The 13,611-nt window shown below is 40.3% G+C and overlaps 2 protein-coding genes across 4 annotated transcripts in view; both read left to right on the top strand.

The window, feature by feature from the left end:
- cab39 (calcium binding protein 39) overlaps nucleotides 1–5,251 on the top strand; it is an 11,355-nt gene extending 6,104 nt beyond the window's left edge. For 2 of the 3 annotated variants that reach the window (XM_037074770.1, XM_037074761.1), the window contains 5 exons: nucleotides 438–606; nucleotides 1,601–1,660; nucleotides 2,285–2,350; nucleotides 2,845–2,988; nucleotides 3,074–5,251. In XM_037074770.1, the coding sequence (XP_036930665.1) occupies nucleotides 438–606; nucleotides 1,601–1,660; nucleotides 2,285–2,350; nucleotides 2,845–2,988; nucleotides 3,074–3,262 (628 nt within the window). In that variant the 3' untranslated portion in view covers nucleotides 3,263–5,251. The remainder of the gene's footprint in view (nucleotides 1–437; nucleotides 607–1,600; nucleotides 1,661–2,284; nucleotides 2,351–2,844; nucleotides 2,989–3,073) is intronic. The other variant, XM_037074780.1, reaches the window with a different exon arrangement.
- A 1,336-nt stretch (nucleotides 5,252–6,587) lies between these two features.
- LOC119011404 (integral membrane protein 2C-like) lies at nucleotides 6,588–12,367 on the top strand. The gene is made up of 6 exons (XM_037084493.1): nucleotides 6,588–6,877; nucleotides 8,476–8,619; nucleotides 9,083–9,271; nucleotides 9,789–9,899; nucleotides 10,840–10,990; nucleotides 11,197–12,367. Exons 1-6 carry the CDS (start codon nucleotides 6,785–6,787, stop codon nucleotides 11,286–11,288), a joined length of 780 nt encoding a protein of 259 aa, XP_036940388.1. The 5' UTR covers nucleotides 6,588–6,784; the 3' UTR covers nucleotides 11,289–12,367.
- Nucleotides 12,368–13,611: the final 1,244 nt, after the last annotated feature.

The following is a 13,611-nucleotide window of genomic DNA, read 5'->3' as shown; positions in this document are numbered from 1 at the left end:
TATATACACAAGGCAGTGTTTAACCAATTACCAATAATACTTAAAGACAGAGTAGCTGACGTGAGTAAAAAGGTAGTAGTACTTGTAGAAAGGTAAAAATATATTTGAATTTTTATTGAGAGAACTACACTGTGTGCAAATAGTCCCATTGTGATTGACCTTCTCTGTTGTACAGTGCACCATAAATTGGAGTTCTCTGTTCAGTTGCACTTCCCCATGGCCAACCAGCTAAAGTACCAAATGTCAGTAAAAATACAGTGACATTTTATCTTAACGTTTGAAGTGTAGTGTTGATTGAAAATGTAAAAACTTGTAATGCAGATAAAGGAGATTAATAGCCCAACACTTACCTCTTGTTTCAGTTCACCGTTCTTTGTGTGTGTGTTTAGTATGCTTCTATGTGATAAGTCCTTGTCTTGTGTTGCTGTTTTCTACAGGTATGAGTCTCCAGAGATTGCCCTAAACTGTGGTATTATGTTGAGGGAGTGCATCAGACATGAACCGCTGGCCAAAATCACACTGTGGTCAGAGCAGTTTTATGACTTCTTCAGATACGTGGAGATGTCCACATTCGACATCGCCTCAGACGCATTTGCCACTTTCAAAGTAAGTTGTTTAGCAGATTTTCTTTGATGGATGCTCTGAAACATCTGTGACTCCTTTGCAAGATAATTCAAAAGCATCGATTCAAAAGTAACTCATTAACATACTGTGATTAGTAGAGATGCTCTCTATAATTTCATGACATCTCTCTTCAGCATCCTCATTTCCTACTTCCTGCTTCTTCGTTGATGGTTTATTCACATTATGTAATTTGAAACATTGTAACTAATTAGACAGCTCAAACAGCAAATTTGAAAAGTCTTGACACCTGCTCCTGCTGCTGTGCCTGCTGCTGCCCCTGCTGCTATTGCAATCACAGACATGTTCACATGAGCAGCCGACAATGGCTTTTTATGAAGAGAAAGAAAGGGTTCATAAACAAAGTTATGCCATTATTTATGGACCTGAATGCACCACTTGAGCTGACGATCATCTGCTCTCTTGTCAAAATCTCCTTAATGCTCCACTTACTTCAGTTTCTGATTTCAATGTAAGGTTGGAAATAAAACACTTTGATTATGCGTTTAAATTAATTAATGTGATCATTTAAACCATTGCTAGTTTTGCAGATTGTTGAGGCTTTTATTAGAGCGGCTCAGTTTTAAACTGACAATTAAAAGTGTGGAATCAATCTGTTGCTGTTTGGACCAACTCTAACTGCTTAAGCGTTCAGAAGTCCTGATGAGGTTTATTTAATTACAAAGCATTTTTTATCTGGTCCAGTGAACGATTCATTTGCCAACATAATTGCAACATATAAACCAGTCTTCTCATGGCTTAGAAAATGATTATGTCCAGCAAAATACACACTGTAAGCCAAAACATTTATTTCAGTCTAGTTTTAGCTTATGGTTTTTTTTTTCAGATTTGAGCAATACATTTCTAAGGATTATTTTGCAAGTGTTTCACTGTGTTGTACCTAATGTTTCCAAAAATGAGTCAAATGGGACCAGTCAGAACCATTAAGTCTGAATTTATTTGCATTGTCTATTTCCAGGACCTCCTCACAAGACACAAGCTACTGAGTGCCGAGTTTCTGGAGCAACATTACGACAGAGTAAGTCCACACTGATGTGACACCTAGTATTAAATTGGGAATGGATTCAGTCAAAGGGAGAAAGAAAGGCTATAAAGTGGTATGTATGTTAAATGTGGTGATGTAATCATAGAGGAAAGAAAGTAGTTATTCCTACCACTAATATTTATAGGCTGCTAGAGAAATGGATGATTATTCTATCTTAAAGTATTGTTGTTTTACATTCGTATTTAGTTAAAATATTCATCAGTTCAGAGATCATTACAACAAATGGAACAAAGAATCATTCATCCCTGTACATGACTTTAGATGTTGTGGTTGTTTGAATCTTTGAAGAACTGCAACATTTATTTCTTAAAACCAGGTGAACTTTTCTTTTTACCAGTTTACATTTAAATTAAAACTGGTGGTCTGTGTGTTTTGCATGCAGGCAGTCTGTTTCCTAACATCATCAAACCAATGATTTGAGAACACAAAGTAACTGTCAGTCTCTAATTTTCCTGTCATTGTGTGTTGATACAAGACACGAATGCAATTGTGAAAAACACCACTTGACACATTTAGATGACTCCATCTCTCTCACCCCGACCCCTTCTATTTTTTCTGTCTTCTCTCTTTTTTTTCTACTTCTTCCTCTCTCTCTAGTTCTTTAGTGAATATGAGAAGTTACTCCACTCAGAAAACTACGTGACTAAAAGGCAGTCCCTCAAGGTAAGGAGCCTGGGTTGTACCAGTAAACAGGTTTCATGTAGTAGTGCAACTCTTTTCAGAGAGCTATTTAAAGATGGGGTCTGGTCAGAGTGTTTGGTTTCTCTGAACCATTCCATCTCCATCACCTTGTTGTTAATACCATCTAGTGGTGAGCGTACTGTGCATATGCTTGACCTATCTTGTAAGGCTAGTGTATTCTTGACTTGCCTTATGTTATTGCTCTGAAGCTACAATCTGTAATCTGATGTACAGAAAAAGGCCCCGTAATTATTAGCTGCTATTTGTTTATCAAAGTAATTCTCAATATCTGATTCAGGTCTAACACTACAATGTTTGTACAAACAGGAGTAAAACAGGCCTATAAGGTTATGCCGGTTTTATTAAAGTAATTAAGCTTAAGGTAGTCAGCCTGTTAACTTGATGAATCTGCAAATTGTCTGAACATTTAAAAAGATGTATCACATTTCTATCTGTTTCCCTCTGAAATTATGTAGTTACTCGGAGAGTTGCTTCTGGACCGGCACAATTTCACCATAATGACGAAATACATCAGCAAGCCAGAGAATCTCAAACTAATGATGAACCTGCTACGGGACAAGAGCCGCAACATCCAGTTTGAGGCTTTTCATGTTTTTAAGGTAAAAATTCAAAGATGTGGTCAACATTAAATGGAGTGCGCAATCTTTACACATGAACATCGTTGTTATCTTCCTCCACCATCAGGTGTTTGTGGCCAACCCCAACAAGACGCAGCCCATACTGGACATCCTGCTGAAGAACCAGACCAAACTCATCGAGTTTCTCAGCAAGTTTCAGAACGACAGAACGGAGGATGAACAGTTCAATGATGAAAAGACTTACCTGGTCAAACAGATCAGGGACCTCAAGAGGCCTGCCCCTCAGGAGGCCTGAGGAAGGGTGCAGAGGTGGGGGGGAGGAGCCACCAGGACCATGTCTGGATACCATCCAGACAATGTCTGCTTAACGGACCCATCAGCAGCTGCTGTTCTGGTTTCTGAACAAAAATTGAGGAAACAAATGAAAAACCAACGTACCCATTTCAACTCATCAGGAAGTTGCCAGCTCCTCTGCTCCTCAGTGAACATTTGATGATATTCTTTCTTTTTTCAGTCTTTTTCCTTCAAAAGAAATAAGAGAAAATAATAGATGCTGCTGCTTTCTTGCACATTGAGACATGTAAGGTATATAATAATGACACAACAGTCCATCAAACATAGTGACATAAAATATTTGTGCATCCAAAGTAAGGCAGACTTCCTGATAGACAGATGCACATACAAAACACACCCTATGAACAAAAGCAGACACATGTTTACACGCATATATAAATTAGATTTAAAAACATGCATACACACATACTGCAAGAATATCAGCTAAAACCTTGTGATGGAAATGGTACGAGAGACTTGAACATTGGTGTGTTTGTTGCATGCCTTGAAATGTGACAGATCCATGGCTGTACCCAGTGTCGGCTCTGTGATGGCCTGCCCAGTCTGGCTCCCATGTTCAGTGCCACAGACTCGGAAACGCACGTGCATCACAGTAACCGCTACAGTTTGCATCTATGCCTTCATCCAATAAAGCAACAGTGGTTCATTCTAGCGATTTGTGGGGACAAGCTCTCAGAGGCCATCACACAGAACCATTTACCTCCCGTGTGCTTTGTTACGACACAGCACTTGAAGCACATGAGGAAAGGTGGGAGGGATGTAAGGTATGAATTTGGTGAAGCCCAAGAGTTGGGTCTCTTTATTGTTTTCTGGGACAGGGTGAACATGTACATATGCCTTTTTTTGCTTTGTAGATTTTTGTTTAATCTTGACATATGAATATATATTATATATATATGACCTTAAACATCACGTTTTTGGTTAATTGTAATCAAATTACTTTCTAAACCATAAAAGAAACAAACAAGTTAAGTGACATTGTTTTTGCATTTCATTTTACTGCTGAAATGGTTGCTGGTGGGTTTTCTTTGTACATAACTTAAAGGGCCAGCTCACATTTAGCTAACCTATAGGATATTAACAATTTGTACAGCAGAGGAATGTCATGGTATTAGCTCTGGATCTGTTAATCCTCTTTTTATTCTCCATCTACATTTTGAGTATTTCTCAGACTGCTGAAAATGTGCAGGGGTGTGAGCAGTGCAGGAGGGGAGGGAGGGGATTTGGAGAGCATTAACTGAAACATTTAAAGCCTGTGTGTTTGTGCACTTTGTGAGGTGCCGAGTGATCAACATCACCTAACTGGAGTCAAGGATAGCAGGGATCCCCCCCCCTTCAAATTCATTAACTTGTTTTTTTTTTTCTTCCTCATCCTCAGTCTGCTAGTGGATAGGGAGTGCTGTGCGGCCTCACAGTGAGTGTGCTTCAGGACATTGGCAACTCAGCACATCATTCTTAATTCCCCCCCCCTTCTCTCCATGTTTGAGCATTTCCTCTTTGAGGGTTTATAATTCCAGTACAATGATGAGTGTAAAGCATTGTGGGTAGCAGAGTACTTTGGGCATGTTGGGTCGTCCTCATGGTGCTGAAAAAGCAAAACTGATGAAACCAGATACAGATACATTTAAACAGGCAAATGAGAAACCATCTGAGTGCAGACAACAGCACTTAGATAGATAGCCCACAGTTCCTCCATACGCATTGAACATGCATGTTACTCCACTGGCTGTGCATGATGCTATACTAAAGATGTTGTACTGGAATTGTTTCTTTTCTCCAAGTATTTAACAACATTGAAATGTCAAATTGAACCATTGGCTGTATGGCTGTATGCTGATTTTGACTTCAGTTTCAGCATAGAGCGTGTGGGTGCTTTCAGAAGTGTCAAAGGCCTGGGCCCTACAATCTAAATAAAGAAAAAAAAACAACATTTGGAATAAAATAAAGCTGTGGTCATTTTTAACAACTGATCTGTCAGATGTGTGTTAACATTGGGGTATGTACTGCTGTATCTGCTTGGTATATTGATGCAGTGCCTTCATACTGGGTGCTTATGAAAAAATACTCCATTGTGCATGAAAATGTACTGAAGTCAGAAAACATACGTATAATGAGCACAATGTACTTTCCTCTCAAAAAATTGTCACCATTGCGCTGTTTGGATCCTGTATAAGATAACGTATAGCTTGCTGAGAGGAACACATTTTAAAGAGTGCAAGTTTAAGTAAGGATTGATACTCACTGGGTGTAGAAAATGGCAAAACAAGGTAGGTCAATTTCCCACAACCCAAACATTCTCAGTTTACTGTCAAAGAGGAGTAAAGACACCAGAAAATCTTCACATTTGAGAAACTGGATTCAGAGAATTTTGACCTATTTTGCCTTAAAAAATTATTTAAACTGACTAATCAAACTAAAGAGTTGGCAACTATGGCTAGTCATTAAAGCTCCAGTACAACTATCTCACTTCTGCTTTTAACGCAAAATACCCATAACAGATCAGATCACAGAAGCTTACGTAGACTAAAAAGAGATTAATGTACTCTGAGAGGCAATCTGTAACACCCACGTATTTGTTTTTTTCCCCCCCATTTAACCATAACATGTTAAATGTCTCATAAATATCCAAAAACATGTAATAATTGTGGGTTTGTGTGCCATTAATATTGGCTACTACCTTATAAGGGTATTAGCCAACAGGTTCAGATTATTTAGAGCAACACAGTGTAACTTTACCTTAGAATAACAGCTAAAATCACACTGATGGCTCTGTGTCTTGCAGTAGGCTGAATGTTGTACCACTGGTTTCTGCACAGACACAACATTGTTATGACTTCTGTTTTTTGTGACCTCCAACAAACTGTTACAGAGCTCAGATTTGTACCTAGGACTGGTGTTTGGGTCAAAATCTTAATATCTACATAATATTGCTTTAAAATTAATTAATTCAAACATACCTTTTCTTTTCTCCCCCACACTGTAATATCATCATTCACTGATAAGCTTCTTCAAGATAGGTTTGGTTCCCTAATGTAACTTTACATAAGTGGAGGGAGGTTATGTTGTTCTGTTAGGCAGGAACAAGTGATTTTGATGTACACAGCATCATGTAACATGTTGTATTGATTAATGACGACTGACAACAATAGTGCGTTTTTCTGAACTAAAACGTTGTTTATTTTCAGCACTACAGCAGACACAAAGCAGCGGACTGGTCCTTTAAGGGCAGATATGTTTAAAAAAAAAAAAAAAGCCCACTTCCGGTTGATAAAGACAAAAACAGACAGAGAGGCAGCCCAGCGGTGAGAAGAGGACGGCCCGTCGACGAGTGGAGGGGAATTGTTTCAGGAAGAGTGACCAGCTTTTATTTACACAGACGGAGAGTGAAGGCGCCTGTAGACAGACACACAGACAGACGGACGGACGGACAGACAGACAGGCAGAGGGACAGTGACACCGAGCCATGGTGAAGATCAGCTTCCAGTCTGTCGCGGGACAGAAAGTGGAGAAGGAGAACGATGGCGACAAGACCGAAATCCTCATTCCTCATCCGCTGGTGAGCAGCGCGTGCCCTCTTGTCATCTCTCTTATTGATAACGCCTTTTTACATTTCTTTCTTTCTTTCTTTTTTTTAACCGTCGATATATTGCATGTGCCCCCCCCTCCCACTGCCTGCCCGGCTGGCTGCACCTGCACGGCCATGGGCAGCAGAGGGGGATTTTGACACCATCTATCGCCATTTGGTCGGAAACAAAACATGTCACTGCTGTGATGGTTTCCTCTGCGCCAGTGCGCTCATTGCAGCCTCGGTGCAAGTTATCACAGTGTGCAAACGCATTGCTCCTCTTGTATAGGACGTATAGAGGATCACAGGCAGAAAGCAGTTGAACAATAGAAAGGCTCTGAATGGGGTTTTTGCTTTATAGGCGGCGTGGCCTCTCACGGTTTTCTCCTTCCCTGCAGATTAAAGTAAACAACTCCCCAGCTGAATTATATGCATATGGGGGGAATCAGAATGCCAGAAATGCATAAGCCTTGGGTGACAAAATGGCAGATGGGTTGCTGAGGCTTGCAGCGCATGCAAGATTATTTTTGTAAAGGAGGCAGAGCAGTGGAGTCCTCAACTTTGCAGCAGCAGGAGCAGCATCCCCTCAGACCTTATCAAAGATACATGACAGAGCCCTGGAGATGATGAGCCATAATGGAATATAGATAGGACATCAGGCATGCATATAAAGTGAATATTGCAAAAAAAAAAAGTGCAGAGCCAGAGTTGACTGTGTGACTGTGAGGTCTGTACGCCCAAGTGTATTTAGCAAAGAGACAGACAGGCCTCATGGCGTGTCACGCTCTCAGCTGGTGTGAAAGAGCCTCTATCTCTCTCAGTGGGGTGGGAGAACACAAAGTATCACAGAAGTGTGTGTTCGCACGTACACAGTTGTCGCCTTGTCCTTATGCGCCCCTCTCTTTCCAAGTGTCTCGGCAAAGAACAGCCACTAAACTGAAATGAGTGTCATAACATAAAGATACTCTTGAATCAAAGGCGCCGCTCTCAAGCTCTTTGTGCCATTTCCTTTTCAAAAAATGATGGAACATGCTCACACAGGACTGTCATCATTTTCTCTGAAGTCTCTGACAACAGCCATTGCACTCACGCACACAATCATTCCTCCCCTCATAGCTCCAGCTAAGAATAGCAGCCATTGTTTCTCTATGAGACACTTTTTTTTTTTTTTTTCAGAAGATAATTGTACCTGCCACAGCCACTCCACACTTCAGCTACAGTCATTATTTTTGTAAATGGAAGCACACAGTGAGCGGCTACTATCTGTGACTGGTGCCAACCTGCCTACTCAGTTTTTCGGCGCGTGGCACTGGCAGATGGACTGCGAGACTCGAGGCGTCTGGGAAGATTACTCACCACCTCGGTTGAGTTTTCATTTCCCACCGTCGGGCTCGGCGCTACTAATTCCTGCTTGAAATGCAGAGTCGTCATTTTTGGGAGCTTCTATTTTAGCAGTTAGTCAATTCGGGTCATTTTTTTAGCCGCTCGTCATGCCGGAGATGAGTAAGCTGGAAGTTCTATTGAAGCTGTATTGAAAATGCCTTTCTGTGCTCATTTGAAGTATTCATGTGTGTGTGCGTGTTTTCCAGGATGAGGACGAGCTGGTCCTGCCACTGCGGCCCAAAAAGTCTCCCCTCAACGGGCTGTGCTGCCTGACGTTCGGCCTGGTTGTGTTCATGGCCGGTCTGGTCTTGGCCTCCATTTATGTCTACCGCTACTACTTTATACCTCATGTAAGACCTGATTATTACTGTGTGCTGTATGTGTATCAATACTGTATGTACAAATAAAGTTATGTCCTTTAGTTTTATTTAAGTAACCCTTAAGGTTGTTCGGGTTCCAATATCGGTACAATACTGTCTTAAAAGCTGGATTGATCATTTGTGAGTACCATACAGTGTTAGTAGTATACAACTGTAAAAATGATTAAAAAAAATATTTATTTATACATATATCTTATCTTTAATGCACTGGTTTTGGATCTGAACTGAAGTTCCTTCATCGGGAAGGAAAAAAGTCTGTCTGAACATCTGTATTTCCGAGTGTTCGTGCTGATCTGTTGATCTAGATGTTGGTGTGTGTGTGTGTGTGTGTGTGTGTGTGTGTGTGTGTGTGTGTGTGTGTGTGTGTGTGTGTGTGTGTGTGTGTGTGTGTGTGTGTGTGTGTGTGTGTGTGTGTGTGTGTGTGTGTGTGCAGATCCCAGAGGAGAACCTGTTCCACTGCAGGGTGCTCTACGAAGACTCAGTGTACGCCCCGCTGCGTGGGCGCCAGGAGCTGGAGGAAAATGTCGGCATCTACTTGGCCGACAACTATGAGAAGATCACGGTGCCCGTGCCTCACTTCGGAGGCAGCGACCCTGCTGATATAATCCACGACTTCCACAGAGTGAGGGCAAACACACACATCTGACACACAGAACACTCACTGAGTATGTGCTTCTTTTTTTTTGTTTGTTTTTACTACAACTCACTAATAGCAGTGGATTTTTTTTTATAGCACACCACAAACAATTTACAGAAAAAGAAAATTCCTATGAAAAATATTACATATAAAACAAGAATACAGTCTACAGCCATACTAACTGATCTCTCAGGCAGAGCAGTGCAGAGTTATATATTTGGTCACAAACCAGATTACTGGACAAATTGTACAACATTTTGATCTGATGTAGACAGATAAAGACAGAGAATCAAGTCAGTAGTATTCATCCTCTGGAAGCAATCAAGTTAATATTTATTGTCAGTTTGGACCAAATTGGTGTATAGATTATTGAGATCACTGAAATTAGTAAGATTTTACCACAAGGAACTGCCAGCAGATGACTAGCATTGGAAGATTTGCATGAAACAAACTTAACATTGGTCTTTTCAGGTAGTCTTTAATAAATTGCTTTATTTTCCAGGGACTGACTGCTTACCATGACATTGCCCTGGACAAGTGCTACGTTATTGAGCTCAACACCACCATCGTGATGCCTCCACGCAACCTCTGGGAGCTTCTCATCAATGTCAAGGTAACACAGCTGCAGTCTTAGATGACCTAATGTCCATACCAGCACCTTTTTCTCTTTAATTCTTAGAAAGCAAAGGTTTGGAGTTTTAGCCTTCACTATTCCCAAATGGTATGAACTGGTTAAGATGTCCACTGTAAAAATGTTTTACAAAAAATAACACACAAAAACTACAATGGCACTCAGTAGAGCGCAAACCTCTGCCTTGGCCCAACAGTCCCCTGTGATTCAGTCAAACCTAAGCCAATATCAATTTAAATGTATTTAAAACAACTAAATTCCTATTTGTATTCAGATGCCCATTAAATTCAGCGGAAATTGGCACAGCGAAATTTGTCCTAGCATCTTTGCAAAATAGGCAGTGCTAGAGGCTTTTGGACAGAGTGACAACTTGCAGGGTTATTTGGTGAACTACAGCAGCTAACGTGCTAATAGCTACCATGTCTGCACTCCTGGAGGGTGCTAGCACAAGTCACCTTCTAGCGGTCTTCGAGCTTCTAGATTCTGAACATCTTATTGGCTTTTACATAACTTCACTATAAAAAGGGGGAAATGCTTGCTAGCTGTCAGTTAGACATGCTTGGTCACTTATTGGCCCGAACATTCAATTGGCTCCGTTCTCTTAAACTGTTGAAAATGCTAAATATTTTGTGTAGCAGTTTATTCTTCACCAGAGGCAGGTTAAATAAAACTGGATGGAGCAACATGTTCGATAAGCTATGATTGATTCTTCCATTTTGGACCCTCCAGCTCTCCATTTTCTGGTCAGGTTAGTGTGTGTGTGTGTGTGTGTGTGTGTGTGTGCGTGCGCGTGTGTGTGTGTGTGTGTGTGTGTGTGTGTGGACACCCAACGCTGTCTGATTTTTTTTTTTTGTTTGTTAGTTTTGTTGTTCCTGTTGGAAAATATCCCCTAGTGAGCTTGTTGTTGTTGTGTCTCTTGCAGAAGGGAACATACTTGCCTCAGACCTACATCATCCATGAGGAGATGGTGGTGACTGGCAAAGTGCACAACATGCGTCAGCTGGGACCCTTCATCTACCGCCTGTGTAATGGAAAGGACACATACCGTCTGAACCGGCGTGTCACCCACAGACGTGAGTTGGGGTTAATGGAGGGATTAGTGGAAATATGACAAAAAGCTCTTTAATCATCTGAAAGATGTCGGTGCCCTCAGAGTTTTTGTCGGTGCCCTCAGAGGGAAAGGAGGAGCTTTATGGTTTTAAATTGTTGTTATGAGATCTGAAGAACAAAGTCATAGCACTGATCCCCCTCTCTGTGTTTCGCCCCATTTCCCTCTCAGGCATCAACAAGCGCGAGGCGAAGGACTGCCACCACATCCGTCACTTTGAGAATACATTTGTGGTGGACACGGTGATCTGCGATGAAGCGTAAATGCGAAGGCCATCCGTGTCATCCCACCCACCCAAAGGCACATCTCCAGTCCCCGCCCCAGCCACTGTAGCATCCTCCTGTGGATCTGATCACGTCTGAGTTGCACTTTACTTGTGATTTTGGATTGATGTGTTTTTGTACAAGGCGTTTATTTTTTATTTATTTATTTTTTTTCACCACCTGTCTTTTTTTTTTTTTTTTGCGATTTCCAATGTGTGATGCAATACTAAGCTGTTGGTTCTATCACAGGATTTTCCCTGTAGCAAAGTCCGTAAGCCAATAATGAGTTACAGTTTCAAGACCTCTCCTTTTTCTCTGGGGATTTGTTTAATGGTTACTGTTGTTGGGGGAGATGACTGTCTCCATGTGTTGTCAAGGTGACTGTACTTTTTTCCCTCCTTCCCTGGAGGTTGTCTCTTTACTTCTAACAGTCATCTGTGCAAAGCATGTGAGCATCGCCTCCCTGAGCAAACATAGCAAACATAATCAATAGAGTGCAATTACTATCGTGCTTTTTCTTCTCTTCTCTGTAACGTGAACATGTGACTGCTGATAACTAGTTGCTTGATTGCATCTTTAAATTCTCGCTTGCCTGTTGCTTCCTTGCTGCCATTTCTGCTTTTCACTTCCTTCTTAAAAAGCCCCACCACACAGTAGAAGTTAGAGATGGTTGCAATGGATGTTAGAATGCTTCACTTTTTTTTTTCTTTTTTTTTTTATAGTATTCTATCATAACTGAAACCAATGTATTAGTTTTTGATGCTCTCATTCCTCCTTGGCTTTTCTCTTTTATTCAATGTTTTTTTGCACACTCTGCATCAATGCATTTGCGAATCCTTTTGAAATGATGTCTCTGTTTCCCCTTGCATGTGTTATCTATAAGAGAAAAGCAGCACCATTAGAATGTTTTGTAAAACAATGTTTAAAGCCTTAGTCCGGAGTCAGAGACTGGACTAAAGTCAGTACTACTAAAAGGGAGCATACTATATGATATGTTAGTTAAACAAAACCAACTTTGATCTGTATATTTTGTCTGCCGATGAAATCTGTCTGTGAATAAAGTAGTGGAAATAACTAGATATTCACTTGTCGACCCTCAAAATGACCCAATGACATCATCATTATGCTGCCGTCAGGGTAAGGTTAAATACAATGTACATGAAAATTATGATTTATGTACAAGCCATGCCCACATGATTTAAGTTCTGTGTTTTTTTTAATATATTTATTTGATGGAAAAAAAAATAAAAATAAAAAAATATATAAATATAAATATAAATATAAATATAAATATAAATATATATATATATATATATATATATATATATATATATTTTTTTTTTTTTTTTTTTATTTATTTATTTTTTCCCCCAGTCCAACAGTTTCAGTAAAATGCAAGACCAAGTGTCTGTTTTTTCAAAACCTGCTGCCTGCGTCACCTTATGCCGGAGTGACATCAAGGGAAGCAGTTTATCAGATCACATGCAGCTTTCTCTGGAGCTGCAACAGGTTTTCTATTTCTTTTTTCACATACACAGTGATGCTCCTCAAGACCTGTAAACATACTTTAATCCGTAAAATTGGTACTTTAATTGTTTGTTTTTAGAAGCAGTTTTAGTGACAAAACTGAGTTTGGCATGGTGGATATTGTATGTTTCAGAAAAAACAAAACAAAAAAGCAATAGCATTAAACAAGGTTTAAACCATATATAAGGGGTTGTGTTTGTTCAGGTTTTAGGCATGCACAGTGGGAGGTCAAAAAGTTTTTCAGATTACAAGTCGGATAAATGTAGAGAACCTGACAGATTGTTATCCCCTTCACCGCTTCCTGATTTATTGGCAACTGAAAAAAACCACATACGCTAAAAATGTAGAGAAGCATCTGTGTTCTGGTCTGGGTTTCTTGTGGGAGTTGTGTTTCCCTGATGTTCCGTTGTGCTTGCCAGTTCCATGCATGCGGTGGCCCTGAATAAAACGTCATCAGTTGTGCTTCAGCCACCCCTGAGCTAACATTACTGTACTGTTACCAAAAGGTGTTAACACATTCTTAAATATCAACTCACACGTGCTGTATATAAGTCGGAAGTGAACATTTTATATAATCAAGCTGTATTGATAGCTAAGAGGTGGCACAGTGCTAACGATGGCTAATGAGTTATCAAATGGTTTATTTTACCTTGAAATACAGCCCACTGTCCCTCCAGATTTTCACCACCCATAATCTTTTCAGTTGCTGATCTATCGGGAAGTGGTGAAATTATAACAGTTTGTCAGATTCCCTGCATTTAAAGGACTTGCAACACGGAAGAGAGCAGCATAACAT

This window comes from Acanthopagrus latus, chromosome 2 (assembly GCF_904848185.1).
Source record: "Acanthopagrus latus isolate v.2019 chromosome 2, fAcaLat1.1, whole genome shotgun sequence".
Lineage (NCBI taxonomy): Eukaryota > Metazoa > Chordata > Actinopteri > Spariformes > Sparidae > Acanthopagrus > Acanthopagrus latus.
The sequence above is the reverse complement of the archived record's forward strand: the minus strand, read 5'-3'. Positions and strand labels throughout refer to the sequence as shown.

Bases quoted from the DNA above. Each gene is read 5' to 3' on its own strand.
- LOC119011404 (XM_037084493.1), top strand. From the start codon at position 6,785: ATGGTGAAGATCAGCTTCCAGTCTGTCGCGGGACAGAAAGTGGAGAAG. The intron at 6,878-8,475 runs GTGAGCAGCGCG...CGTGTTTTCCAG, and splicing joins TCCTCATTCCTCATCCGCTG to GATGAGGACGAGCTGGTCCT. The intron at 10,991-11,196 runs GTGAGTTGGGGT...TTTCCCTCTCAG, and splicing joins CCGGCGTGTCACCCACAGAC to GCATCAACAAGCGCGAGGCG.